Genomic DNA, 26,012 nt, shown 5'->3' with positions numbered 1-26,012 from the left:
TCGAAAAAAAGATGCATTGCAATTAACAGTGCTTGCATTTTAATGCCTTGTATTTCCAGGGCTTGCATTTTTAGGTCCTGAAATTTAACACAGTTGTTTATTTAAGCTGTGAATATTTCAATTCAAAATATTTCACACACATATTCATAATTAAAAATTCAATAATTCATATTCACCTTCCAGAATTCACTTCCAAAATATGCAATCTGTTTAAAAATACGATGTATAATATTCGACAGGCAAATTTCAGTCATTTTATTTCACTTTCCAAATTCGCTGCCACAAATTTAGTGGTTAAAATTCGGCAGAAAATTCAGCGTTGCACATCCGGAACCGCAGGAATAGCAGTAGAGCACCGATGCATGATCTCCAGCTGCTGTCAGCTGCTCACCAGCAGGTGGCGCACACGGCTGTTGATGAAGGCCATATGTGGATCAAGTCACTCATTTACAAAAACTGATTTGCAGAAATGGAGCTAGCACTAGAAGTTTTGATTATCGGGGCCAGTATAAACATGTGGAAACGCTGATTATGTGTATGTTTAATTCAAAATTTTTGCTGTTTCCCATAGTCTACATATATGCAGCTTTCTCTACCACAAAGGAGATTATAATGCTCTTTTACCCAACACTGAAGTACAGAACTAACATTACATCTGAGGAAGACATATATTGCTTTCGGTTGCTTAGTTTCTGTAACTCTGTATCATGGCTTGTGTGACGCTGTGCTGTAATACTGGGGTTCCCCTCATACGTCATACTCCAGGATTCCCCAACAACGTGTAACTCACCACAGTGAACTAATACAGTGATATAAGACCTCAGATCTCAGAATACACTTTATTGATGATTATGCAAACTATATTCAGGCATGCAAATGAGGTCAGAAGAAAGCAACGCGCTGCATTTTCGTTGCTTTCCCTTACCACTGATCTATAGTCGACAGTCCTACAAAGATATCAATACCACGATTAGTTTTAACAGTAAGCAACCACTTTATATCAACATAAAAAAGGAGTTCAAAACCGCCTAGGTGTATTTGTGCAGCAAATGTAAACCTGAGAAAGCATTGTCGCGCTATCGCGCTAATCTGACAATTCCACCGACTGGGTTAAAACGTCCAATGTATTTAAATTAAAATGACTTTTAACATTTAAAATAACACAGTCAAATTGTAAAGCTTGTATTGCTCATAGTGATTTACTACAGATGAGATTTTGCCAATATATATACTGTATGTACAGTACACAATTATTTACATATAAAAGATCCCTGGTAAGGTTTTTTTTTATGTTCCAATGGTTGTAGTACATTGCTAGATACAAAACAACTGTGTGATCGTTATTATTGATGTTGGTAATTGTTGGTAAAAAAAACTACAGTAATTCACCAAAAGGGTTTTTCATGTTCCACAGGTTGTAGTACGTTGTGAAATTTTGCCAATATCTCCCTTACTGCATGTACAATTCACTTTTTTCATTTTTAAAACAAAAACAAAACATCTGTAAGACCTCAAAAGGAATTGTCCATTTTCCAAAGGTTGTAGTATAAAATATTGATGTACTTTATGTACATTAAGGGAGGTATTAGCAAAATTTCACCTATAGTAAGTCAGTCTGGTCACTAGTAACATACAACATTTGGAACACGAAAAATCCCATTTTGGTGAATTAAAAATTCTTACAAATAGTTGTGTAGTGTACATACTTAGGGAAATTATTGTCTAAGGTGAGGTATTGGCAATATATATTTAGTCAGTTTGAGTAAATTATTAATTTACTGTAAACATTAATTTGAATAAATTATTTGAATTTAATAATTACATTTAAATAATTTAGTAAATTATTACTTCGTTTTGTACTGTGAGGTAAATTTGCAATGGTCCCTAAAGCAGCCTAGGCGAATATGCAGTGAATATCACACCTAAAACCTAAATCGTGCTTGGTTTTCTATGGGAGAAAAAATGGTTTGGTGAAACTTGTCGGTTGTGGGCTCATCTGCTTAAATGTACATAATATACAGTAATATATTTTATTAATTAGATGCTGAATTTAATAATTTATTATCACCGAGGCAAACCGTGTTAAGTGTTTTCTTTATGGGAAATGTTTAACGTGCAGTTTTGCGCGTTCCGTAACTTGTGTTCATATCTGCATCTGTTTGCATCATCAGTAAGATCTGAGTTTGGTCTTAGGCTTGTTTGAAATGAGCAAAATCTGTGCAGAACCGATCACCGGTGATCACCGCGAGATGCATGCCGGTTAGAAAAGTGTCTGAGTTTTTTTTTATTTTAAATTTTTTATTAAACATATAACATTCACAGGGGATACAGTCAAAGCAATAAAATACATACACAACCAGAATACAAAACAGTAAATACCTCGATAATAGCAATAACAAAAAACAAATATAAAGAGAAAAACAAATAAATAATAGTTGCCATAAACATCTTTTAGAATAAATAAATAAATAAAAAGTGTCCGAGTTACGTCCGCCGGCGAGGCGGCTGTGTCGGATTGAGCAGTCGCGCGCAGTTGCTCTCCACCGACTGTGCTGATCAAAAGCAGGATGGGAAGCGACTGACTGACGACACAGCTTAATGCTCATTGGTTCAGACAACCGTGATGCTGCGTTCTCTGCTAAAATGTTTTTTTTTATCTGATTTCATGTAATTGTGTATTTAAATTATGCTTGAATATTCCCAAACACTATGATAGTGCGATCTCTGTGTGAGATATGTGATTGTTGTCATATTTCTATAAAAATCTAAAATACATGTTTGTATTAAAGTAGAATGGATGATAAATACGCCTTTCGTATGGGATTAAATAGGAAGCACTTTGAGTGTCCTGTTCATCATATTTATATTCATATAAAAGCAACAGAACTGAAATTATATCACATTTATTAGCAGAACAGCACATGAGTGAGAATAACGGGATATCCGCCTTTGATCTTGTATAGTCTATCTGTTCTACTTCGAGAGGTCAGAACTGTCCATCTTGACCGCTTATTTCACTCCTCCCCTCATTGCAGCCGCCTACTCTCGCCTACATTTAAGGCAAGGCGCATCTCAAACAAGTCTAATAGCTGTCATTGTGTTAATGCACTACTGAGCCACGTAATGTGTTTTCTTTAACCGATTTCTGAGGGAAACAGCGTGAAACCTTGCGCGTTCGTTCATATTCTACATCTGCTTAACTGTCCATTTAGTTTGCATAATCATCAATAAAGTGTATTCTGAGATCTGAGGTCTTATATCACTGTATTAGTTCACTGTGGTGAGTTACACGTTGTTGGGGAATCCTGGAGTGTGACGTATGAGGGGAACCCCAGTATTACAGCACAGCGTCACACAAGCCATGATACAGAGTTACAGAAACTAAGCAACCGAAAGCAATACATGTCTTCCTCAGATGTAATGTTAGTTCTGTACTTCAGCGTTGGGTAAAAGAGCATTATAATCTCCTTTGTGGTAGAGAAAGCTGCTTATATGTAGGCTTAGGCTACGGGAAACGCGAAGATGTTGAATTAAACATACACACAATCAGCGTTTCCACATGTTTATACTGGCCCCGATAATCAAAACTTCTAGCGCTAGCTCCATTTCTGCAAATCAGTTTTTGTAAATGAATGACTTGATCCACATATGGCCTTCATCAACAGCCGCGTGCGCCACCTGCTGGTGAGCGGCTGACAGCAGCTGGAGATCATGCATCGGTGCTCTACTGCTATTCCTGCGGTTCCCGGATGTGCAACGCTGAAGTTTCTGCCGAATTTTAACCACTAAATTTGTGGCAGCGAATTTGGAAAGTGAAATAAAATGACTGAAATTTGCCTGTCGAATATTATACATCGTATTTTTAAACAGATTGAATATTTTGGAAGTGAATTCTGGAAGGTGAATATGAATTATTGCATTTTTAATTATGAAAATGTGTGTGAAATATTTTGAATTGAAATATTCACAGCTTAAATAAACAACTGTGTTAAATTTCAGGACCTAAAAATGCAAGCCCTGGAAATACAAGGCATTAAAATGCAAGCACTGTTAATTGCAATGCATCTTTTTTTCGATTTGTGGAATTCAGCATGCTTTGTGTTTCAAAAACTATTGTCATTATTCTGCTTCCATACTGTGCATCTAACAACAATGTCCAGGTAAAAAAGACAAGAAAATGTATCATTAAATTATTAAATAATTTTACATAAAGAAAATGAAGCCTATTTTAGGACCATACTTTTACATATTATTTATTATCATTAAGCATATTTATTCAACAAATACCACCATGATGACATATAAATAATTCAAATAACACTTTATTTTATAGTACTGTAAGATTTTGCGTTAAGGCAATGAGATTTTAAAGCATGAATGTGCGTAATGAAAATAATGCCACAATTGCTACCAGTTATATTGCTGGTATGTTTAGTGAGATTTACCCATATATCATATTAGTATTAGCACAGTATTATTCTCCAATACCATCACTGTAACATGGTACCACCACAGCATATTTTGTAAAAGTAAAAGTAATTATACTCCACATTAACTTCCAAACAAAGGTATATTATTGATGTTTCATTAATCATCAGAGATAAGCCTTTAATCACAACTGAGCTTGAGGAAATACTGTTATCCTAAAGGTCACTTTTTTATCTTTATTCAACTATAAAAGTAAAAGAAAAGGCTGCAAAGAGGCCCTGCAAACCTGTGTGCCATTATGGCAGAAAAAAATCCAACATGAGTCACAGAATAACTCCCTCTATTTCTTCTCTTCCTCCATACTCCAACTGCAACAAGGTCTCTATAATGTGGTTTTTTTCCCCCCACAAGTCCCTGATACAGGCCCAAGTATTTGGAAACACAGCGCTGCTCCCCTCGACTCCAGCTCAACCCCCACCCACTCTTCCATCCAAAGCTTTAATGAAAAGCATGTGCTAGAGATGCTTCATCTTTGCCACTGAAGCTCTGCACCAGTTTCATTCCCTCAGTAAGAGGGAAAAAAAACAAAACATATTGAGTCCCCCCCAAATCCCATTTTGTGACAGGAAAAAAAAAAAAACAACATCTATAAAACCTGAAATTTATGACCAAAGTGACAATTAACAGAGTTTTGGTCATGTACGACAGATGTGGGGGATGCAAGCAGCAAGATATCGGTCAAACATATCGAGTGTATATTAAAATTGTATATCTTTGTTAATAAACAGGAAGGTTCAAAATGTATTTTAAGATAACAGCAGCACATTCAATTTGATTTTTACATTTTAAATGGGTAAATCACACCTATTTTTAAATATTTAACATGTATATAATAGGGGTGTAAATCAGATGGTTTGTCACAATATGATATCGATTCTCACACCCAGCGATACGATATTTGCCGATCCCTAAAAAAATATTCTATGATACAATTAGATTCAGGAGTATATCGATCGATATATGATATTATATAGGCTACCTATCCTTTACATAAGCAGTTACATTTTTATTTATTCACAAATGTATCGAAAACATATAACATGAATATATATCTTAAATTTGCACATCTCATACCCCAACTACGACATTCACAACAAAAATACTTTTTAAATAATAAAGAAAAATAAACTTAATTTGCTTTGAGAACTTTATCTAAAACTTAATTTGCTTTTTTTGGCTGCTACTACTCATCACAGTCTGGGTATCAATCAGACATGCAGGGCTAAGAATCTTTTCTAAATTGCAAGCAACTGCAGAAAAAAATACAAAGACAAATGAAGTCAACAGTGCTTTTCAGTTTTTTTTCAGATAGGTCTAAAAGAGGTTTTGGGTTACAGAAATGAATAAAGTAACAAAATGTAAAATAGTCTTCACGGCAAAGCCCCTCCTTCCGACAAGCACAGTCTGCTCTGATTGGCCAGCTGACACAGTGCATTGTGATTGGCCGAACACCACAAGCACACTTTGGAAATGTAATGCCCCATAATCGCAAGCTTCAGCTTTCAAAGTAAATATAAAGACAGTTAATAATGTCCTTAGTTTTACCATTAGTTCAAGCCCGAGAGGGGAACAGATTCACGAGACAGACACAGTGATGATGCTCGTATGTGTTTGCACACAAGCCGCGGTTAAGACAGCTGACTCCACTGTGATGTGACCGTCGCTCTCTCTCTCACACACATGATGCGATACTCTACATGGCGCAAAACTCCGCATTTGAACAGCATTTTGCAAATACTTAAACTATTAACAAACTTAAAGTCGCTAATTCAGAAGCGCCATATTGTCATAGCAAAGTAAGAACTGACCCATTTTTTTTTTAGAAATAGCCTTTGCACAGGCAGCCTTGTACTCTCCTAGGTTCACGAAACTGTCGTCCATAAAATGCGTTGCACAAATGAGAACATTTGGGTTGTGCTGTTCTGTTGCAAGTAATCTTAATGATTCCTAACTGCATCTACTTTCAGAAGACCAAATAAAGTGCTTTTACATTCGCAAAGAAACACACAGCATCTCCCTGACATGGCTGCATCAACACTACTGCGGTTACTGAAACCACACCTTCTTTCTTTGCGTGCACATTTGGGCGGCATTACGCAAATATTTCCACATCGTGATGTAGACATGTGGGGGCGTGTTTTAATGAGGCTTTTAGCCAGGTCTGGATCAGCCTTCTCTTATAGACAGAATGAATCCTTTTGTGGGAGACTTTGAGCTTTGTAATTCTGCAGATCGTATACATGCACAAACAGCTACATAACACACTAAAGAAAAGGAAAAATGGAAATATGACCCCTTTAAGACGTAATGCACGGATCCAATATCCTGATACACATGTTTTCTTCCTCAATTGTTTACGTAAAGATATAACCGATTATGTTTACAGGATATTCGCCAAGACGCACATTTTGCTGTAATTTTATTTTTTTTTAAGTGAAAGTGACGTGACGTGACATGTGGCCTAGTATGGTAACCCATACTCAGAATTTGTGCTCTGCATTTAACCTATCCAAAGTGCACACACACAGCAGTGAACACACACACACCGTGAACACACACCCAGAGCAGTGGGCAGCCATTTATGCTGCGGTGCCCGGGGAGCAGTTGGGGGTTCGGTGCCTTGCTCAAGGGCACCTCAGTCGTGGTATTGAAGGTGGAAGAGAGCTCTGTACATTCACTCCCCCCACCGACAATTCCTGCCGGACCTGAGACTCGAACAGGACCTTTGGGTTACGAGTCCGACTCTCTACCATAAGACCACGACTATATATACACACACATACATCCATGTAATGTAATATTTATACAAAGAAAGCAACACCACTAATGAGTGGGTTTATTCAGTCAACCAGATGGCAAAAACGCTCCATTTCGGTTTGACAGAGGTCGAAACAGAAAGCATTATATACCTCATTTGACCATCTGGAGTCGAATCACTGTCTGACTTGTGGTGGCTTCCCCCTGTTTCTGACATTTTACATGACACATCCGGCTTAAGCAATTAATAGATATGAGTGAATGGCGAGACAATGTACCTCACCCATGTGACTATGTCTGAAATTTAGTGACACATTCCACCACAGGGGTGTCTGACTTTACTGCCCTGAGGTAAGCAGGTATACATCACGCTGGGGCATTGGGTTACACTGTCAATGATAAAACTAAGTTAGCACTAGTAGAGACGCAACTTTTAAAAAAATATTGGGGAAAAATCATTTTGAACCTAAATGTTTATAAATAAAGACACTTTACAAAATATTACAATTATATCAGTCAGTTTTCAGTTCACAGTCAGTTTTAAAAGTGTTGCTTATGAATATTAATTACATTACATCCACCAACCAGAGGACCTTGATCATCGGATTACCATTTACTGATAATACCGCATGGAAGAAGCTTTTGTTTGGCCTTGTAATCACCATTTTACACATTCAGTTATTTTACTTTATTTCTGCACTGCAATCAAGCAAAATTAATATCTTAAAGGTTCAGTACAGACCCAAATAACCAACAACGAAATTAGTCGTCAACTTTTCATTATCAGTTTCATCAACATTCCTTAGTTAGCGTCATGTCCTTTTACCCAAGTCTTTTAATGGGTGTTTTTGTATTATATGGACAAAGCAGATTCCCTCGAGGGGGACGGGGATGCGGTGTTCTCAGTTGGACACAACATAATTGTAAAACTTAAGGACTGCAGGCTTTTTGGACTTCCAAAAAGCTCAGTGGAAAAGGCAATTGGGTGATTTGGAGGCTGAGTCAGCAAGCAGAACTTTGGCCTCTCTGAAAAAAAAAAAAAAAGAGGAGGGAGGCAGGGGGCAAAGGAAGTGAGGGATGGAAAGAGATGGAGAGAGGAGGGAAAAGCGAAAGAGAGCTGACATTCCTGCACTGTGAGTCAACGCCGCTAGGCACTTTTCTGGCAATAGTTCACTACCTTTACAACAAAAAGCAATGGCTTTCCATGGCACTGTTCGGATAACAGGAAGAGAGAAGAGACCATCCGAATGCTGAGCGTCCAGCTAATAAAGCTGTGGGTTCGTTCTGGAAGTGCGACGGACATTTCTTGGAATGTCGTCCACGGCTACCCCAGTAACCCTTTTGGAAATCTGAGTAAACAAGACCTCCCTACATTCAGAGGGAGCACTTAAATGCAAAGCACTCAATGAAAGCATTATGAGGCAGGGCCTGTACAACTGCTATCAACGGTTAAGTAGTAAAGGGCAATTAGTTTCACCTAATAAAGTCTGAGCGCTCCTCATAACTTGGCCTCTTGCTTTGATTTCCAATAACACATGACTGCATTCCTGCCCAACGTAGGGTGCATATCTGTGTCCTGCTCCCCCTCGGCCCTGGGCGGCATTCCTCAGAGGAGTGGGGTGACATCCGTCAGCAGGGCCTCTAATGAGCCCGTGCAGCCTAATTCATTACTTAACATAAATTACAATAGAAAACTAAGAACAATGGAAAAGTAAATAGTGTTGACAGCTATAATGAATTTTCAAGAAAATATGCCTTTTCAACAATCAGTTAGCATATAGGCCTACCCTACATATTGTTTCTGCAGGACAAACATACCTTTTAGTAGCTTATATTCATATGTTATTAACAGTACACATAGCGTTCATGTATGTCTTAAGGCCATATGGAACAGGTTGACTTGTAGCAAATATGTCAGCATTGCGCATGTCATTATAGCGTCCTATCAACAAAGTAGCAGCAATGCAGCTTTCTCATTCACTGCAAGAGGATGCAAACCACGCGAAGTCCGCGTTTTCAAAAACTAACTAATATACTTATTTAATGAAATGTCTTTAGGTTTTCAAAGCACGACATTAAATACTTTTAAACAAGAGTAAGCCTCATATTTACAGGCGCAGAAATAAGTTTTGGTGAAGCTTTTGCAGGCTAAATAAACCTCGCACTCTTCAATAACAATCCTTGTAATTCGAATTAAATAATGATTGTTCACATTAATTATCTGTTAAAAGTTATTTACCTTCATAAGTTTTCGCCAAGTCCCGCTTTATTTCGATCTGCAGCCGGTTTTGTGCGTCCTACGTTTTTAAGTCCGTTACAAGTTTCCTGTTTCAGGTTTTCCTTCGCACACGCTTCACAGATCGTCAATCCGAGGGGACTTTCCGATAATCTTTACACTTTTCTTCACACAAAGTGTGTTCCCTCTTCCCAGTGTCATTTTTTTGAGCTGGTGAAATGTGTTTTCCACTAGAAGTGTGCTGTGAGGGGAAGGACTAGGACTGCCCTCCTCTTCATACGGACTGTGAAGTCGCCGCTGCAGCGAAATTACTTACTCAAGAGTTGTGAGGAGAAAAAACAGTTCCCCTTTGCAGAGAACTATAAGGGAATCAAAAGGACTTTTTAAAGCCAGGAGAGCCCTCCTTCGGAGAGTTTGTCGATTGTTCCTGTTCTTCTGTTGGCCTTAAGGAACGTCGCTCAAGCAAGAAAATGACAAAAAGCTTTTGTGTGTCTTTAAGATCAGGAGCCTGTCAAAGAGCCTTGTGTGTAGCACAACTCACAGCAGTGACATGAGAGGAAAATAATTAAAAAGATGTACAATTCTTGCTTTTCTACACAGTAATTAGTTGTTTATAATATATCTCTTAAGCATTAATGTTAAAATAAAATAATGACTGATGATAACTTTATCTTTACATTAAAAGTATAGACCAGGAGTTGACAACTTTACAAGTTTAATGCATTTAAAATTAATATAAGTGGACAAATATATTTTAAAAGACAATGCATATTTAATCGTACTGTAAAAAGTTTTTACAAACACAAAGTAGGCCTATAAATTACCCAATTATTTATATTACTGCAGCTGCTGGACAGTCAGATTTTGATGAATGTAGAGTTTTCATTGTACCACCTTTGTTATCAATACATTTTTATAGTAACAAATTGATTTGAATAGCTCAATAGGTTGGTATAGCCTATTAATCTTACATAATTTAATGGCATACAGTTAGGAGCTGTAAAATATAGAGACAAAGTACCATCTCTTAGGTTTGACAACCACAACAGTGAATTTTAATACTGAATAAAAACTGTTTAGTGTATTATTGTTCATATTTCTTTGTCGTAAAAGAACAGCTGCAGGACAATATCCACTGGCTGCATTTGCAAAAGCTTAATGATAATGGCGGTGCTTAAAAGATGCCTTTCTACTAAATAAACATAGCACACCCTATAATGCCTCTATCCTTTCTTACTTTCTAAGATGAATAGCTCCACATTTGTTTGAAGTAATGGTAAATGTTCAATGGAAGTGTTTATTTTGGGGTTTTGAATACAACAAAGGATTGTTGAATGAATGAATGAATGAGGCATTTATATGTTACTAACAGGCCTAAACATGTACAATAAACATATTACTGGTACCTACCGTTCTGAGAAACAGAGTATGATATGACAAAAATATTGAGATATTTTTGCCTGCGGTTGCAACAATTACTCATGTAAATTAATTCACACATTCACGCAGCGACATTGTGTCAAGGCAGGTAATAAAAAAAAGTTAAAACCATGCCTGAAAGTGTCTTTTAGTTTATAAAAAATGTAAGACAAAAAAAAAAGTCTTACCTAAAACTGAACCAGTGACTTCCAAAAGATCTAATCCAGAAACTCCATTTTCTGTGAAGACATAAATATGTAAAACTATATTTATGTACTCTATTAATCTTTTGAGAAGTAAAAAATGGGGGGTCATTTTGATGAGTAGTAGGCTATATAACAATTGTGCTTGAGTTAGAAATAAAATGGTATCACAACACTATTGCACACACAAAGGTAAGAGTGAATCTCAAAACATCATGAGAGTTGAAAACTGTAATTGAGCGCCCTCTTGTGATTGCGCCAAGTTTAACAAAAAAAAAAAAAAAGATTACTCCAAGTACAATACAAAAAATCTACTGCATTTTCATTTTAAAGTCTTTGGATGTTAGATGAAAATGAATCCCTCACCCACAAAACTCTGCGCATATTGAGGAAATCCAATATGCTTTATCCATGTGGACACTTGGGCTGGGCTCCAATCCTCGACTGAAATCATGCTTGCATTTACAATCTCTCCTTCTGCATCGTTTCTTCCTTAGAAAAACACATTACACAAGTAATAGATATAACATACAAACAATAAACAAGTCACTTACATAAAGATTTCGACTTCAGGTTGTTTACCAAAGTTATTGGCTGAAGTGAAGTGAGTATAAAATCCCATGAAATCCATTTCACTGGATCAGTGCACATGTACAGTAAACTATTAATCTGATCTCCATCTTCCCCTGCTGCATGTCCTAAGAAACAGGCGCTCGCAGTCTTTACTGACTCATTGTTGACGTGTGCACGGTCCTATAAAACAGATTACTGCGGATAAAAAGAACAAAACATATCCTACCTTAATCCAAAAACAACCCTGCACTTTTCGCTCACAGCTGTTGTTGAATGACGCGTACACACCTCGGCAGGTGAGGGCGGAGCTAAGACAATGCCGTGCATTATGGGAAATGTAGTCTAGAGTCTACTAGTTGCAACAACAGCTTAATCACACGACCAGCCGTAAAGTACGACAGAACATTAAGAAACCTTTCCAGGTTAATTTCAAAGGTTCAAAGAAAGTTCGGTGTAGTAGGACAGCTGTTTTGCTCACTCAAAAGAATAACAAAGACTCATATAACGGTAAAAAATAAAAAATAAATAAACATTTGTGATAAAATTGGATAGGGCCTATATTTAATATAGCATATAGGGTGAATTCAGGTAATGAGAGACTTTTTATTATATCTTGTAACTTAGATACCCATATGGTATTCCCCCCCCTCTCTTTAACTAACCTAACCAACACGAAAAACATACAGCCCAGACCCTGAGTAAAATTTATAAGTTCACAATTTATGCATAAAAGTTTGTAGACATTAAATTAGATGAAATCTAACAGAATACTGATGAAAATGAACTCAACATATTAAAAATGTGACTATAACACATGCAACTACACATAGGTTAACAAAAAAGTGAATAAGAGAAAAATTGTATATTTAAAATATAATATTGTTAAACTTTAAACCATTAGGCTATTATGAACATTTTATAGTTTTATACTCTTTATATTTTGCGGTTTTCTAAAACATTAGTTCTACATGTCAATAATAGAAGTCAGTGAATGTCAGTTTATTTAATAAATGCGAGTAGTTAGTGAAGGTTTAAGGTGGACCACTTTACCTGAAATCCACTAGTCCATTTTATTCAGCCAAAGTGGGCCAGCAATATTTAACCACCTTACAAGAAAATTTAATATTTATACGTACCAATTTTATTAATAAACTGTATTTGCATTTTTATCCATGTTAACTGCAGTGACAAATACAAATGTTGTCACCGTAATATTTTGAAATTAAAATCTGAATGTCAAAGGGATTTTACCTTTCACGATAAGCGAGTCCTCCTTTGAGGTGTAGGTATAATCACCAGGGTCTTGTTGCATCAGCTAAGCCTATTTTACCATTAAAAAACAATAAGTGTTCCTTTAAAGACCACATTTATGCTTTGAAAGTGTATTAATATATGCAATAATGTTTACATTTTACATTTCTTTATGTTGAATTCACTATATAGATATATATTGGGCAATAATATAGTTCAAATTATACACTGATATAGCGGTTATTTGTTAATATGCTCATGGTCATTTCTGGTAACTTTACCATCTCTCATAATACCATACTACCTGTTGGGTGCAGACAAAAAAAATGACTAAGCAAAGCAAAAAAAAAAAAAAAAAGTGGAGATTATTATTTTTCATTTTTTATTATTTTCTTCATTCTTACTCCATGACAGGTCATCTGGGTCTAACATTAGCCCATCATAATAATTCCAGTGCGGAACATCTATCTCATAAGCTGCAGGTCTAGGATAAGTGCAATATGGGGAGGAAAGTGTCTACAGTAATACACATACTCAACATCTGTGGGGAGGCCACAAATATCAAATATAAACTCTAGAAAATCACAACAATTACACTATGCACACATTCAGAATACAATGGGACACATTAACACTTAAGCAGGTAAAACAAATGATCCATCTCTCGAATATAACAATCATAACAGGAACAGCCATTACTGCTGATGTTAACCTTTCGCTCAATGGATGAAAACATCTTGAATGAGAAACGCTTTAAGTTATTTGATAGAAGAAAAGCAAATGGATGACGTGAATGTGCATGAGTCAACAGGTCAGAGAGTCTAACACAGCATACTGTTAGCAGTCCATAGAGAGTGGAGTAGTTGTCATTTGCATCCTGACAGGTGATAGAATGCTGAACAAACACTGAGTAAGGATGACAGCTTCTTGGGAGATGAGCGCCCAACCTCTGGCAGAAGAGGCTCAGAGCAATTATACATTGCTGAGGGCATCAACACCAGGCAACACTTTCCCCTCCAGCAGTTCCAGACTGGCTCCGCCTCCTGTGCTCACATGACTGACCTTGTCTTCTGTGTCCCACTTGGCACAGCAAGTTGCGGTGTCTCCCCCACCTGAATTTAAAGAAACAAAGATGACAATTAATTTAGTTTATTATAGTGGTCGACCAATATGGCCTTTTAAAAAAAAAAAAAAAAAAGCCGATACAGATATCTTAGAGAGCCAGGTGGCTGATGGCAGAGGGGGAAAAAAAGCCAATACAAGACTATATAAAAATCACATCACACTATTTAATTTAAGGATGGTAAATAACACATGCATATTTTCTGCAATTAAATTTATGTAATATTTGCTAAAATAAATAATTTGTTAGTGAATCAATTTGAACTTAAATTTCAAATAGGAACTACTTGATTCTGTAATGTCGTTAAAATTATGAAAAAGGAAAAAAAAAAAAAAAAGAAAAAAGTAGTAGCATAAACATTTATACACGCAAGAAGTTTTAAAAGCTAGATTTGCCAAGACTTGTGGCAATAAATGTTTATTAGGTACTCAAAGACTTGATTAAAATGTGTATTTGCTGACAGTATATGAATTAAGAAAATCACAGCATTTGCATTTCAATTATTAGACAGAACTGTTGAAGCTGAATAAAAGTCCTGTTCATTACAATTGTCGGACAACACTGATAATTTAAAATACTAGCGGATAATATTGACCCTGGAAATATATCGGTCAACCACCAGTCTATTAAATGTGTGTCATTGCGTGCATTTCAGGCAATAAAATGAAATTCTTACCAATAATGGTGACGCAGCCATTTTTGGTCGCTTCTACTACTTTGTCCATCATGTTCTTGGTTCCACGAGAGAAGTTGTCCCACTCAAACACACCAACAGGTCCATTCCACACAATCTGCTTGGCTCTGGCTATAGCCTCTGCATAGAGCTTTGAGCTCTCAGAACCACAGTCTAGACCCTGGACAGAGGGAGAACCATTTCTAGTTCACTTCAGAGGAAAAGGAGGAGATCATACTGCTCTAAACAATCTAACGTTTGTCCGCCTTACCATCCAGCCAGCTGGAATACCATCGGCTACTGATGCAGACCCCGTCACCGCCTTCTCGTCAAACTTGTCTGCAGTGACAAAGTCAACAGGAAGTGTGATCTTCACGCCGTTCTTCTCAGCTTTAGCCATGAGGTCTTTCACAATTTTGGAACCCTCTTCATCAAACAGGGAAGTACCAATCTGAGCACATGTGAACAATATTACAAAACTCAATGGGGGTACTTCAGAAAACACTTAATGCAATATACTTGGGTAAGATCATGGATTAAAAAAAAAAAAAAAAAAAGAGGGCATTACAGATTTCACATTATAGTCACATATTGTTAATTATAAAGCACTGTTATAACAAAATAATGTTCATTTTAGCCTAATTTATTTTAGTCTTTTTTTTTTTTTTGGCAATGGGACATTTCATATATACATTTCTATAATACACTAATTAAATAAGAATAAAACATAAGTTGGGGACTTTAGTTTGCAGTTTGAATGAAGCTTCAAACCACTCACCTCCATGTTCTTGAGAACCTTGAGGAAGGTAAAGGCCATTCCTCCACCAATGATCATCTCATTCACCTTGTCCAACATGTTGTTGATCAGCTGAATCTTATCTTTGACCTTGGCCCTGTATGATCAGAGCAACAATCAAATCAAACAAAGCCTTTTCAATTAAATACTCATTTTTAAATGAAAATCTTTTAGGGATGAAACAGAAACTGCCGCCTCTGAGAAACTGCAGGAAGTGCCCTAGAACGGTTTATACATGAGACAAAAGTTTAAGGACTGTTGTTCATTGCAGTACAGCTTATCAGTGGGTCAGTTGCCTCACTGAACTTTGTTACGGAGGCAAACCCCAGACACGGACTGCTTCAGTCATAACTGCAAATGAGTGACGGCCAATGAATATGCAGGGGTGGATGCTTTCAGGAAAAAAAAAAAAGATATTGTATGCGTGCAAGTTGCGCAACGGCCTGGACTCTGACTTCTAGAATTCATCTGCACTGAATCCTCCATTTCCACAAGAACACTTTGTAGTGATCACTGCTAATTCGTTTTAAGGGAGTTCCATCACTGCATCCTGCATAGTTGCATCAAAAAGGTTTCAGCATTTCACCAACAGGACATTAAACCATGAAAAGGAAGAAATCTACAAACTGTTTAAATGAATACAATTCTTTTTACTGCCACTTATGGGAGGTGAGGCTTAAAGAACAGAAGAGAAAAAAGGATATTGTCACACATCCTACTGTTGCATAAGAAGATAAACTCATCTATTCCTGGACTGTCACTGACGCTTTATGAAGGTTCTTTTTTCCTCTCTTCAAGTGAGCGAGGACAGGTGCATTCTAGTAAAGCATCTCATACTATCCAACATTATATCTGGTGACCATTTAGCGGTTTAGAATTTCACCAGCAGTACACTGACCAGAATACGGAGCTGGACTCCTTTCTTTTGATCATGGACAAGATCTTGCAAGACCATGCAAGGTCTTTTGGCGTTTTTAATAACTAAACCTGCTTAAAACGTATCCTCTTATGACAGTATTCAGAACTAAAATTCTAAGCTATCAAAGTACTCCATCAATACTCACCCTCCGAGAATGGCCAAGAAAGGCCTCTGTGGTTTCTCAAGGGCCATGGCAAAGTAGTCCAACTCCTTCTTCATCAGAAAACCAGCTGCCTTCTGAGGGAGATTCACTCCAACCATGGAGCTAGAGTGAGACATTAGACATTAGACTTGGGAGTCAAAACTTTATAATATCTATTTTTCTATTACGGTTTCATATAATAGAGCACCTATGAGCTCTGTGAGCAGTTCCAAAGGCATCGTTGACGTAGACGTCACCCAGCTTGGACAGGGAGGCTCGGAAAGAATCGATTTCCTCCTGGCTTGCTTTGGTCTAAAAAGAGGAATCAAAATCACTTATAGGTCTAATTCCACTTTGAGTAAAAATAGCATTAAAACTGAACTGTGCAATTTCTGTAAAAAACTTCTGAAATGCTGAAACACTAAAATGTGGGATATAAACTCACAATTGTGAGTTAAATCTCTCACAATTGACTTTCTCTCAATTCTTGCATCTTTTCTCACAATTGCGAGTTATGAAGTCCAATCCTAAGGGTAAAAAAAGACCAATATTTTCTTACAATAGCGAGTTTCTCATTCAATTCTGACTTTGTAACTTGCAATTGCGTGTCACTTCAATAGTATGCAAATGTTTGTGTCAGTCTGAAAAGACCCATTAACAACAGTTCACTCAAATTAAAATGTTTAAATCACAAATTCTCACTGTCTTGGTGTACTGGACTTTAGTTCGATAAACATAATCCCGCACCAAACTCACGCCATTGGTCGAATCAATCATACTATGCAATGTGCACATTTTGAAACATGTAAATAATGTGTAAACCAACAAATGTGTACTTATGATTGTGTTTGCATAGTAAACTAGAGAAAGTATTTTAAACCCCGTTACAGTAGGACCCCTAGATCAAAACCAACCTACATATAGTTATGATCAAATTACTGCTGTCCACATGCACTCAAAGTTCATGACTTCTGAACTGTGAATGAAAGGTTGCACATGGGCCTAGAAAATGCCAAGCACAAGTTCCCTGCAGTCGCCTGCCAGCAAAGAACATAGCAGTTCCTAGGTCTCTTTCTATGATCCCCAACTCATCTCTCTCGGTCTTCTCCCCTTCCCAGTATGCATTCCAGCGAGGGCTCCGAGGACCAGAAAAGCCACATGATCACATATGACCTTCCTACAAATGTCAACAGGTCAGCTGTGTACAGTATCTCTGCATGCACGCAAAGCCACCAACTGCCTTTAACAGTAGTAGCTTGTGCTTTGTAGAGAAGCTTTGACAAATTATTAGCTTCTTGAGCCAAAACAGAATGATTTAGTAAGAGATTTGTGAAACTGGCCTAATTTTAGAGGGCTTCATTTACAGATTAGTTGATATTGAATATGTTCAGTCGTAAGAGTCCCTATAACAAATACCCTATTCTCATTTCTCTGTTTTTTTTTTTTTTTTGAGCACATGGCATTTAAAACCATAGATCCTACTACCACAGGACCTTATAAGGTCTTAAATTCAGTTTAAATCAGCATCATATTTATTTATTTTAAAGCCATGTCAAAAGCAAGGCTGTCTTCAAACAGAATAAAAGTCATTCAATTATCAAGAAGCTGTATATGACATTTAAGGTTAAAAATCTAGTTAAAGTTAGACAAAATCTAAAGTGTATTCAGGCATTACTTTTTTAATCACATCAGTTAAACATCTCTGAATAACATTGTTGTTTCTTTGGGTTAAAACAGTATAGTTCAATAAGAATTGTTTAACAGACATTGTAATTAAGTCATTGTTTTAATCAGTATCATTAAGGTTTACAGCAAAACTCTTAATTATCCTTTTAAGAGGTCTTAAATGTGTGGAAGTTAAAACAGCACTGTAATGCATTCTACAGGATCACAGTTTTGAGTTTTTTTTAATTAGCAGCTGGAGGTAGTAAATCATAGACATTTAAAATAAGAGTCTTATTGCATTTTAGACTAGTTTATAATTAGAAGTTGCATTATGCATAAATTCTTATTTTCTGGATAGCGGTGGTATTTTTTTTTGTGGTATTCAACATGGTATGTGTGACCCTGGAACATAAAACTAGTCATAATGCTCGATTTTTTTAAACCGAGATTTATACATAAAAAGATGAATAAATAAGCTTTCCATTGGTGTATGGTTTTTTAGGATGGGACAATATCTGGCTGATATACAACTATTAGAAAACCTGGAATCTGAGGGTGCAAAAAAACAAAAAACAAATTTAAATTCAAAATATTGAGAAAATCTCCTTTAAAGTTGTCCAAATGAAGTTCTTAGCAATGTATATTGCTAATAAAAATAAATTAAGTTTTGATATACTTGCACTTTACTTAATATCCTAATGATTTTTGGCATTAAAAAAAGAAAACGATCATTTTGACCCATGCAATGTATTTTTGACTATTGCTACAAATATACCCGTGCGACTTATGACTGGTTTTGTGCTCCAGGGTCACATTTGACATTTAATTCAACGTAAACTCTTGTGTTTTCTCTTTGGGCTACCCTGAATGTAATATATGATAGATATACAGTCAATCTAAAAATTATTCAGACACCAGATATATTTTTTGACTAGTGGGTGCAGGACACTATAGTTCATTTATGTAAGTGAGGATAGAAAAATAAAGTAAACTGAATGAAGAGTTTTTGGGTATAATATGTCACGGTGGACTACCAGTAAAATTGCTAAAAATCAGGGACCAAAAATTATTCAGACACTTTGACCTGACCATGTTTTGCTTGCGTGTTTTTTCTTTAATTGCTAATGTGACTGACCGATACCACAGACTGAACAAAACCAAGCATTGCTTGTCAACTGGTTGACCTAAATTGGGATTATCTAATTGTGTACTTAACTGTAACGGCTATTCAACCGAATTCATTACATACCTTTCTATCAAAATTATCTGACATTATCAAGATGAATTTGTTCTGACACAGTTTAACTCTGAGAAAAGGGAGAAAAAAAAAAAAGAAAAGTTTGCCAAAAGGCAGATTCGAACCCGGGTCGATCGCATCAATAGGAGTAAAACACATGCTTTACCATCTGCACCACTGGAGCTGATGACTGGACAGTTGTCTTTCGTACTATTGACTAGCCCAATCACATGTTGGTGGGTGGAGTTAGTGTAAATGGCTTCCGCCAACAAGGTGGGCTAGTCGCACTTAGTGTAAATAGACACTCCGGAATAAATTTTGGTTTGACTGTGACAGATAAATGATACAAGATTTATTTAGAGATTGTGTGGAATCTGTTCTGTATGGACCATATTGATTTTATTTGTGCAGGTCTTAAAAGGCTTCCATTTGATTTGAAGAACTCTGTAAGATGACCAAGCACTTTCTGCAGAGCCACTGCTGTACGGCGCACTGACCTTGTTACCCGATGTGTCTTTGCCTTTGCCCTCCTCGGCCACATGGAACCGCAGGTTCTCCAGCAGAATGACAGAACCTGCAGGTGGGTTTGCACAGGCTTTCTCCACATCTGGACCCACACAGTCCTTCAGGAACTGAACAGCTCTTCATAAGCAAATTAAACAGCAAGGTTGGTGGCGAAGCAATAAGTTGAATTATGTATGCATTGCCATTAAGATGTCAGCTTGAGAATGATTTTCTACCATACATTTGTAATGTTTATACTGTAAAGCTATATAACATCACTGCTGTCAAACAGATGTAGCTTGAAGGTTTATATTATTTCAAACTGATGGTGTAATACGTTTAGGTTAAAAGTCTATATTGAACTCTTACTTTCCCAGCAGGTTCTTGAGTTCTGCAGCCACAGGCTCCAGAGAGTACTTGTCTGGCATGGGGACTCCATCAGGCCGGCCCAAGTGGCTCATCAGGACTACAGCTTTGGCCCCATTATCTAAACAATACTGAATTGATGGGACTGCAGCCTTGATTCTGATGAGAGCATATATAATTGTTACAAATTCTGTATCACATGGCCAACATGTCCTTTTCAACAGTCAGCCAGTGCTATATAAAAATATAACACAAAAGAAAATACATTTCATAATCAGAAATTGGTATTTTTGCCTCAAACAGTATTTCAAACCAAATACACTTTTAAAATAGTACCGTTGACCAGTGTTGGGGGTAATGCATTACAAGTAACGCGAGTTACGCAATCAGATTACTTTTTTAAAGTAACTAGTAAAGTAACGCATTACTTTTTAGTTTATAAGGAAATATCCAAGTTACTTTTTCAAATAAGTAACTCCAGTGTTGCGAGATTTCGGGAATAAGTGCAGAGGCGTTGTGTGCGCTGTGATGTTACTGTAGTTCTAGACTAAATATGAACATGCATTTACTCACCTGCACGAAAACAGACTCAGTATTCCTCAAAATGAATAAAAACAGTCAAATGCAAGCTCAGAATATTATACAAACCTGCTATACTTTAATGATATCTTGTTTAACATTTATGTATTTAATCCTATTTTAACCAATGTCTTTGCTACTGGCCTTCGATGATCCAGTTCAACCATACTAAGCAAAAATGACATACTCGTTTAATTTTTTTAATTGCTGAATAGTGTTGAACATTCTTTCCCGGTGTCATACTCTTCAGGCAATTTGTTTGAGCAGCGCCCTCTACTGTACAGACGGGAAAATTTATTTCCTTTAGCCTGAGGCATATTCATTTCACTTTCAGTGTGAAAGGGCTTTTACATTTGTAAAATAACTTTACATTAAAAACAAACAAGCAAGCCCTGCCTAGATTTAAAAAGTAACTCAAATGTAACGCAACATTACTTTCCATAAAAAGTAACTAAGTAACGTAATTAGTTCCTTTCTTAGGGAGTAACGCAATATTATAATACATTACTATTAAAAGTAAACCTTCCCCAACACTGCTGTTGACATTATATAAACTTAAATTTCTTTGAAATTGTAATTACAAGTAAAGCTTAAATGACAAGAATTTGATTAGTTCTTTAATAGTTTAAGACTATACAGACATGAATGAATAAATGATAAACAACAAAGCTGTGGGTCTATTTTAATGATAAAAACATTGAAATAAATCGACAGGATGTGAAAGAACCATTATTGACAAGACAAAAAAAAAATAAAACAAATAGGAATATCAGCAATATCAATCTCACCTCTGGTTATTTGTTATCTTCTTGTCCTTCATAGGGACGTTGAAGTCAACCCTATTGGAGAGAGAGAAAAAAAAAAAAAGTAAATCTATCTACTAGAGAAGTAGCTAAATAAATAAATGCCATGATTTAATGCAAATAGATTGCTCATTCATTATTTGGAAAATAAAGTTTCAGAAAAATTTCAAATAAGAGACATGAAAAAAATCCTCAGCCCTATGCTAATTAAAAGTCCTTTGGGGCAATTCATTATTTGTTATACAAAACCTTTAATAGCAATTTATCTTTTTAGCTTTAATTTTAATGTCCATGAAAAAGACCACTAAATTAATAAAAATATACACATTAATAAGCTATTTTAATAAATAAAAAGGCAGTACAATGACAATAATAAACTACTAAATGGATAAGCTATCTGATCAGTATCAATATACTGTTAGCTACATACATATTATAGGAGTACACCCACTGCTGCACATTCACACAGTCTCCATGACTACAGTGAATTATGCAATACTGTAAAGCCCCCCAAAGCATTCAGATGTATTCAGGGAAGAGTCACTGCTATAGATGCTGTTGCACTGGCTACTGTAATATTAATATAAAATTAGACAATATTATAGCAGTTCGGAACCTGACAGTGATCATTGTAAGAGCACGGGTCATTGCAACTGTAGGAATATATACCATCGTGAAAGCTACTAATTACTTGTATAATTACTAATTATACATCATTTGAGTATTTATATAAGGGTAAAAAATGTTAAATATAGCAGCAGACTGTGGGCGAGGCAGGATGGTCCGCCAGTGTGGACTTTTAGCCAAAGGCTATTTGCTGGAAGGCCTTTTGACGGTGTTCAGAAAACCAAAGGTGATTTATACTAATAGCTGCTGAGAAGATGTGGATATCGTATTATAAACAATCTTCATTTATGTGCATGAAAAGAAATACCTGGCATGCGTGAGTGACACGAGTAAAACAAGTAGGAACAAGCCACTAAATAAACGTGCATACTTATATAAACCCGCCAGCACACGTACAAAAGACTTTATAAAACAGTGCATGACGCAAAGACGTACTGGTTGTCGGTATAATACAAAAATTAAGTGACTAGAGGCTCCCTGACCATTTGACATTTGTAGCTGGGTGGTGTCATTTCACCAAGACATTTTAACAGCCTCTACAGAACGTAGCTGTGTGACAAGTTCTAATTCTTAAGATCTAATACAACAGAACTTAGTTATAACTGAAATTAAACGACTTGCACGTGCTTTTGGTGCGTCTGCCATCCTGCACGTATCTGGAATCCCTAAAACGTGACGCATGACACTTACACTTCCGGTTATCAATGATTGAACTCGCTCGGCGTTCTTTGGCATAACCTTGAGCGATGCCAAAAAATAAAAATAACGCTACATTTTGATATGCCTGCATTAAGCCAGACGGCATAAATGAAGAGTACGAGCATGTTGATATATCGTTAGTGAGTAATATAACGGCGACAATTCAGACTCACCTCATGATCACGCGTTTTCCTTTCACATCCACCTTGTCCAACGTGAGTTTGTTTGACAGAGACATTCTGGCTGTGGATTTGCAACAAATCTCTCCTTTGGTGGTGTGGTGTGGTGCAGTGCTGGTTAAGTTCCCGAATGAGCGTGACCTTAGCTTGATGCTGATGTACACAGTGTGGGCGGGTCTAATCGAGGTATGCGGTTCTAAATGTAGCGCTTATTGGATGTACTTGCTATCAATCAATAATGCCTAACTGAGCGCAAATGATGTTAGACAACGTGTTGCAATGTTGCTGCCCCCTATCTAGAGACCCTACGATCCTGCATTAAAAATATATTAACTTATTTCGGTATCATTTTTGCACTCATGATTTAGTTTTAGTAATTTGGTGTATTTGGGATAGGGTGGGGGTTAGGAACTGATGTTGGTGTTTGGAACTTACCAGAAGATCCCATCACAAAATGCTCTCATCTACATTTTAGTCCCATGCTTTATATGAAAGAATAATTTTGCCCATGTCAAAATTAACGATTTTCATTCAGACTTTTTAAATATCCAGTCATACAAGTAACATTAGGAATAAAATTAGTTCAGGCAAAATCCTTGCCACATTCAACTCTTATTAGTCATATACATTTTTCTTCTATTACATCATGTTGAATTATTTTAGTTCATGCTGGCATTTTGCCACACTTTAATTGCAAAATTGAAAAATTTAACACACGTGTTAGGCTTTTATTTGTGCACATAACATTGAAGTGTATGGTGGCTGCTTCATCCGGCGGAACTTCTACCACAGACTTTGCCTGCTTTATTTTTTTTTACTAACCTCCAGATGGTGCTATTTTCGACACTCTTGAAGGTTGGCCTCAAACTCGATTCCTGGAGGGCCACAGCCATGCAGAGTTTAGCTCCAAATCACACCTGCTTGGAAAGTCCTAAAGATCCTGGAGACCTTGATTAGCTGGATCAGGTGTGTTTGATTAGGGTTGGAGCAAAACTGTGCAGAGCTGTGGCCCTCTGGGAGTTTGAGACCAATATAGTTCCCCTGGCTATTTCCTGGGATAGCCAGGGGAACGCCTGTACTTTATGAGGTTTTATTACCCCATCCCCAAGATCTACGAGAGTGAAGATAAGACACATGGCAAATACTACTACTGTATATCATTACAAGAACACAAAAAGATGACTGGAAGTTTAACGTCTGCTATCAGGCACTGGCATTTCGATCGAAAGCCACGGAAAGTGCGCACAGAGGTAGAGGTCTCTCTGCAAGTACACCTCGGTTCCGGTCAATATAGGAGACTTCCATATTTGTTTAACTACTGTTGTAACTTGCAGGTATACAAGTTGGTTGGATTTTTTCAACTAGCTACTTGCTCCTCCATCTCTTCTTCCTCCACTTCGGTTCTTGGTTCCCGAACAGGAACACGTGGACGAACCGGAGTACTTAGTTACTACAGCAAGGGGCGGAACCACTTTGTAAGGCATGGAACCTCCAAACTTGAGGAGACTGGATAAGGAGCAGCTGAGACAGTACCCTCAACTGCTGGAGATGACTGCCAGCTGACGCTCCAGTTTCTGGAAAGACACATAATCACCGTTTTGATAATCCCCACGCAGCTGAGGTATACCAGAGCAGTGATCGTTCTGTCTTTTGGCATGCCTCTGGGGAGACGCTCTATGCCAGGTTTCCTCAAATCTTTCCCTTGAGGGCCAATCTGCTGCAGAGTTTAGCTCCAACCCTGATCAAACTCACCTACCTGTGATTTTCTAATGATCTTGAAGACTCTGATTAGCATGCTCAGGTGTGTTTGATTAGGGTTAGAGCTAAACTCTGCAGGAGTGGGCCAGATTTGAGGATGCCTGCTCTATGCAGATCTCCAAACAGGGCATTCCATGTTCTCTGTACTTCTTCAGGTTACTTGAGAACGATAGATCCAACTCGAGTCTTCAGGTCCTTACACTGGCTTCCAGTTACATTTAGGATTGATTTTAAAGTGCTTTTACTCATTTACAAATCACTCAATGGCCTAGGACCTAAATACATTGCAGATATGCTCACTGAATATAAACCTAACAGACCACTCCGATCATTAAGATCGAGTCAGTTAGAAATGCCAAGGGTTCACACAAAACAAGGGGAGTCCGCTTTTAGCTATTATGCCGCCTGCAGTTGGAACCAGCTTCCAGAAGAGATGAGAGGTGCTAAAACATTAGCCACATTTAAATCCAGACTCAAAACTCATCTGTTTAGCTGTGCATTTGTTAAATGAGCACTGTGCTACGTCCGAACTGATTGCACTATGTATAATCATTTTCTATTCTTGTTTTAAATTCTTTTTAAATCAATTTTTATATCTTGTTTTTATTATAATTTTTTAATTCCTTGTTTTTATTGTTGTGATTTTTTTTTTTTTTTTAATGACTTTTTCACTTCCTTTTATGTAAAGCACTTTGAATTACCACTGTGTATGAAATGTGCTATATAAATAAACTGGCCTTGCCTATATTCTGGCACACACATCTCCTCTGTACACCGCTGCACGAGCTGCTGCAGATGGAACCTCACTGGTCTTGTGTAGCATTTTGCTTTGCAGTTGCATCTCATCCCAGTACTTGATGTGTGGGAAATACTTGAATTTGGACATCCCAAGTTCGCTGTCGGTCAAAGGAAAGGTCCACTGCAGATGCCAGGTTTCCAGGGGAGGACCCACCCTCACGCTGCCAACTGGAGCCAACCCAAGAAAGCTCCTCATCCTCGTAAGGCTGTTTGGATG

At 37.1% G+C, this 26,012-nt stretch overlaps 2 protein-coding genes across 6 annotated transcripts in view; both read right to left on the bottom strand.

Annotated features, from left to right (window-relative positions):
• Positions 1-12,131, bottom strand: part of amot (angiomotin) — a 43,793-nt gene extending 31,662 nt beyond the window's left edge. For 2 of the 5 annotated variants that reach the window (XM_058759025.1, XM_058759027.1), the window contains exons 1-3: positions 11,686-11,881; positions 11,470-11,595; positions 11,089-11,139 (exon numbers count right to left, since the gene is read on the bottom strand). In XM_058759025.1, coding sequence (XP_058615008.1) covers positions 11,089-11,139; positions 11,470-11,595; positions 11,686-11,734 — 226 coding nt within the window. In that variant the 5' untranslated portion in view covers positions 11,735-11,881. Of the gene's footprint in view, positions 1-9,484; positions 9,897-11,088; positions 11,140-11,469; positions 11,596-11,685; positions 11,882-11,902 lie in introns of those variants that run through there. The other 3 variants (XM_058759026.1, XM_058759028.1, XM_058759029.1) reach the window with 3 other exon arrangements.
• Positions 12,132-13,292: 1,161 nt separating this feature from the next.
• pgk1 (phosphoglycerate kinase 1) lies at positions 13,293-23,390 on the bottom strand. Its single transcript, XM_058759032.1, has 10 exons — positions 23,234-23,390; positions 21,720-21,770; positions 20,356-20,511; positions 19,980-20,124; positions 16,789-16,892; positions 16,584-16,703; positions 15,502-15,616; positions 14,995-15,174; positions 14,727-14,904; positions 13,293-14,039 (listed from the first exon to the last, which is right to left on the bottom strand). The coding sequence occupies exons 1-10, from the start codon at positions 23,296-23,298 to the stop codon at positions 13,900-13,902; spliced, it is 1,254 nt and encodes a 417-aa protein (XP_058615015.1). The 5' UTR covers positions 23,299-23,390; the 3' UTR covers positions 13,293-13,899.
• Between the last annotated feature and the right edge of the window lie 2,622 nt (positions 23,391-26,012).

This window comes from Onychostoma macrolepis, chromosome 21, assembly GCF_012432095.1.
Source record: "Onychostoma macrolepis isolate SWU-2019 chromosome 21, ASM1243209v1, whole genome shotgun sequence".
Taxonomy (NCBI): Eukaryota; Metazoa; Chordata; class Actinopteri; order Cypriniformes; family Cyprinidae; genus Onychostoma; species Onychostoma macrolepis.
This window is presented reverse-complemented; position numbering and strand designations above follow the sequence as displayed.

Excerpts from the sequence above, each read along its gene's own strand:
- pgk1 (XM_058759032.1), bottom strand. The coding sequence starts at position 23,298 with ATGTCTCTGTCAAACAAACTCACGTTGGACAAGGTGGATGTGAAAGGA. Across the intron at positions 16,704-16,788 it reads ACTGCTCACAGAGCTCATAG|CTCCATGGTTGGAGTGAATC; the intron begins GTGCTCTATTAT and ends GTCTCACTCTAG. Across the intron at positions 14,905-14,994 it reads GTATTCCAGCTGGCTGGATG|GGTCTAGACTGTGGTTCTGA; the intron begins GTAAGGCGGACA and ends CCCTCTGTCCAG.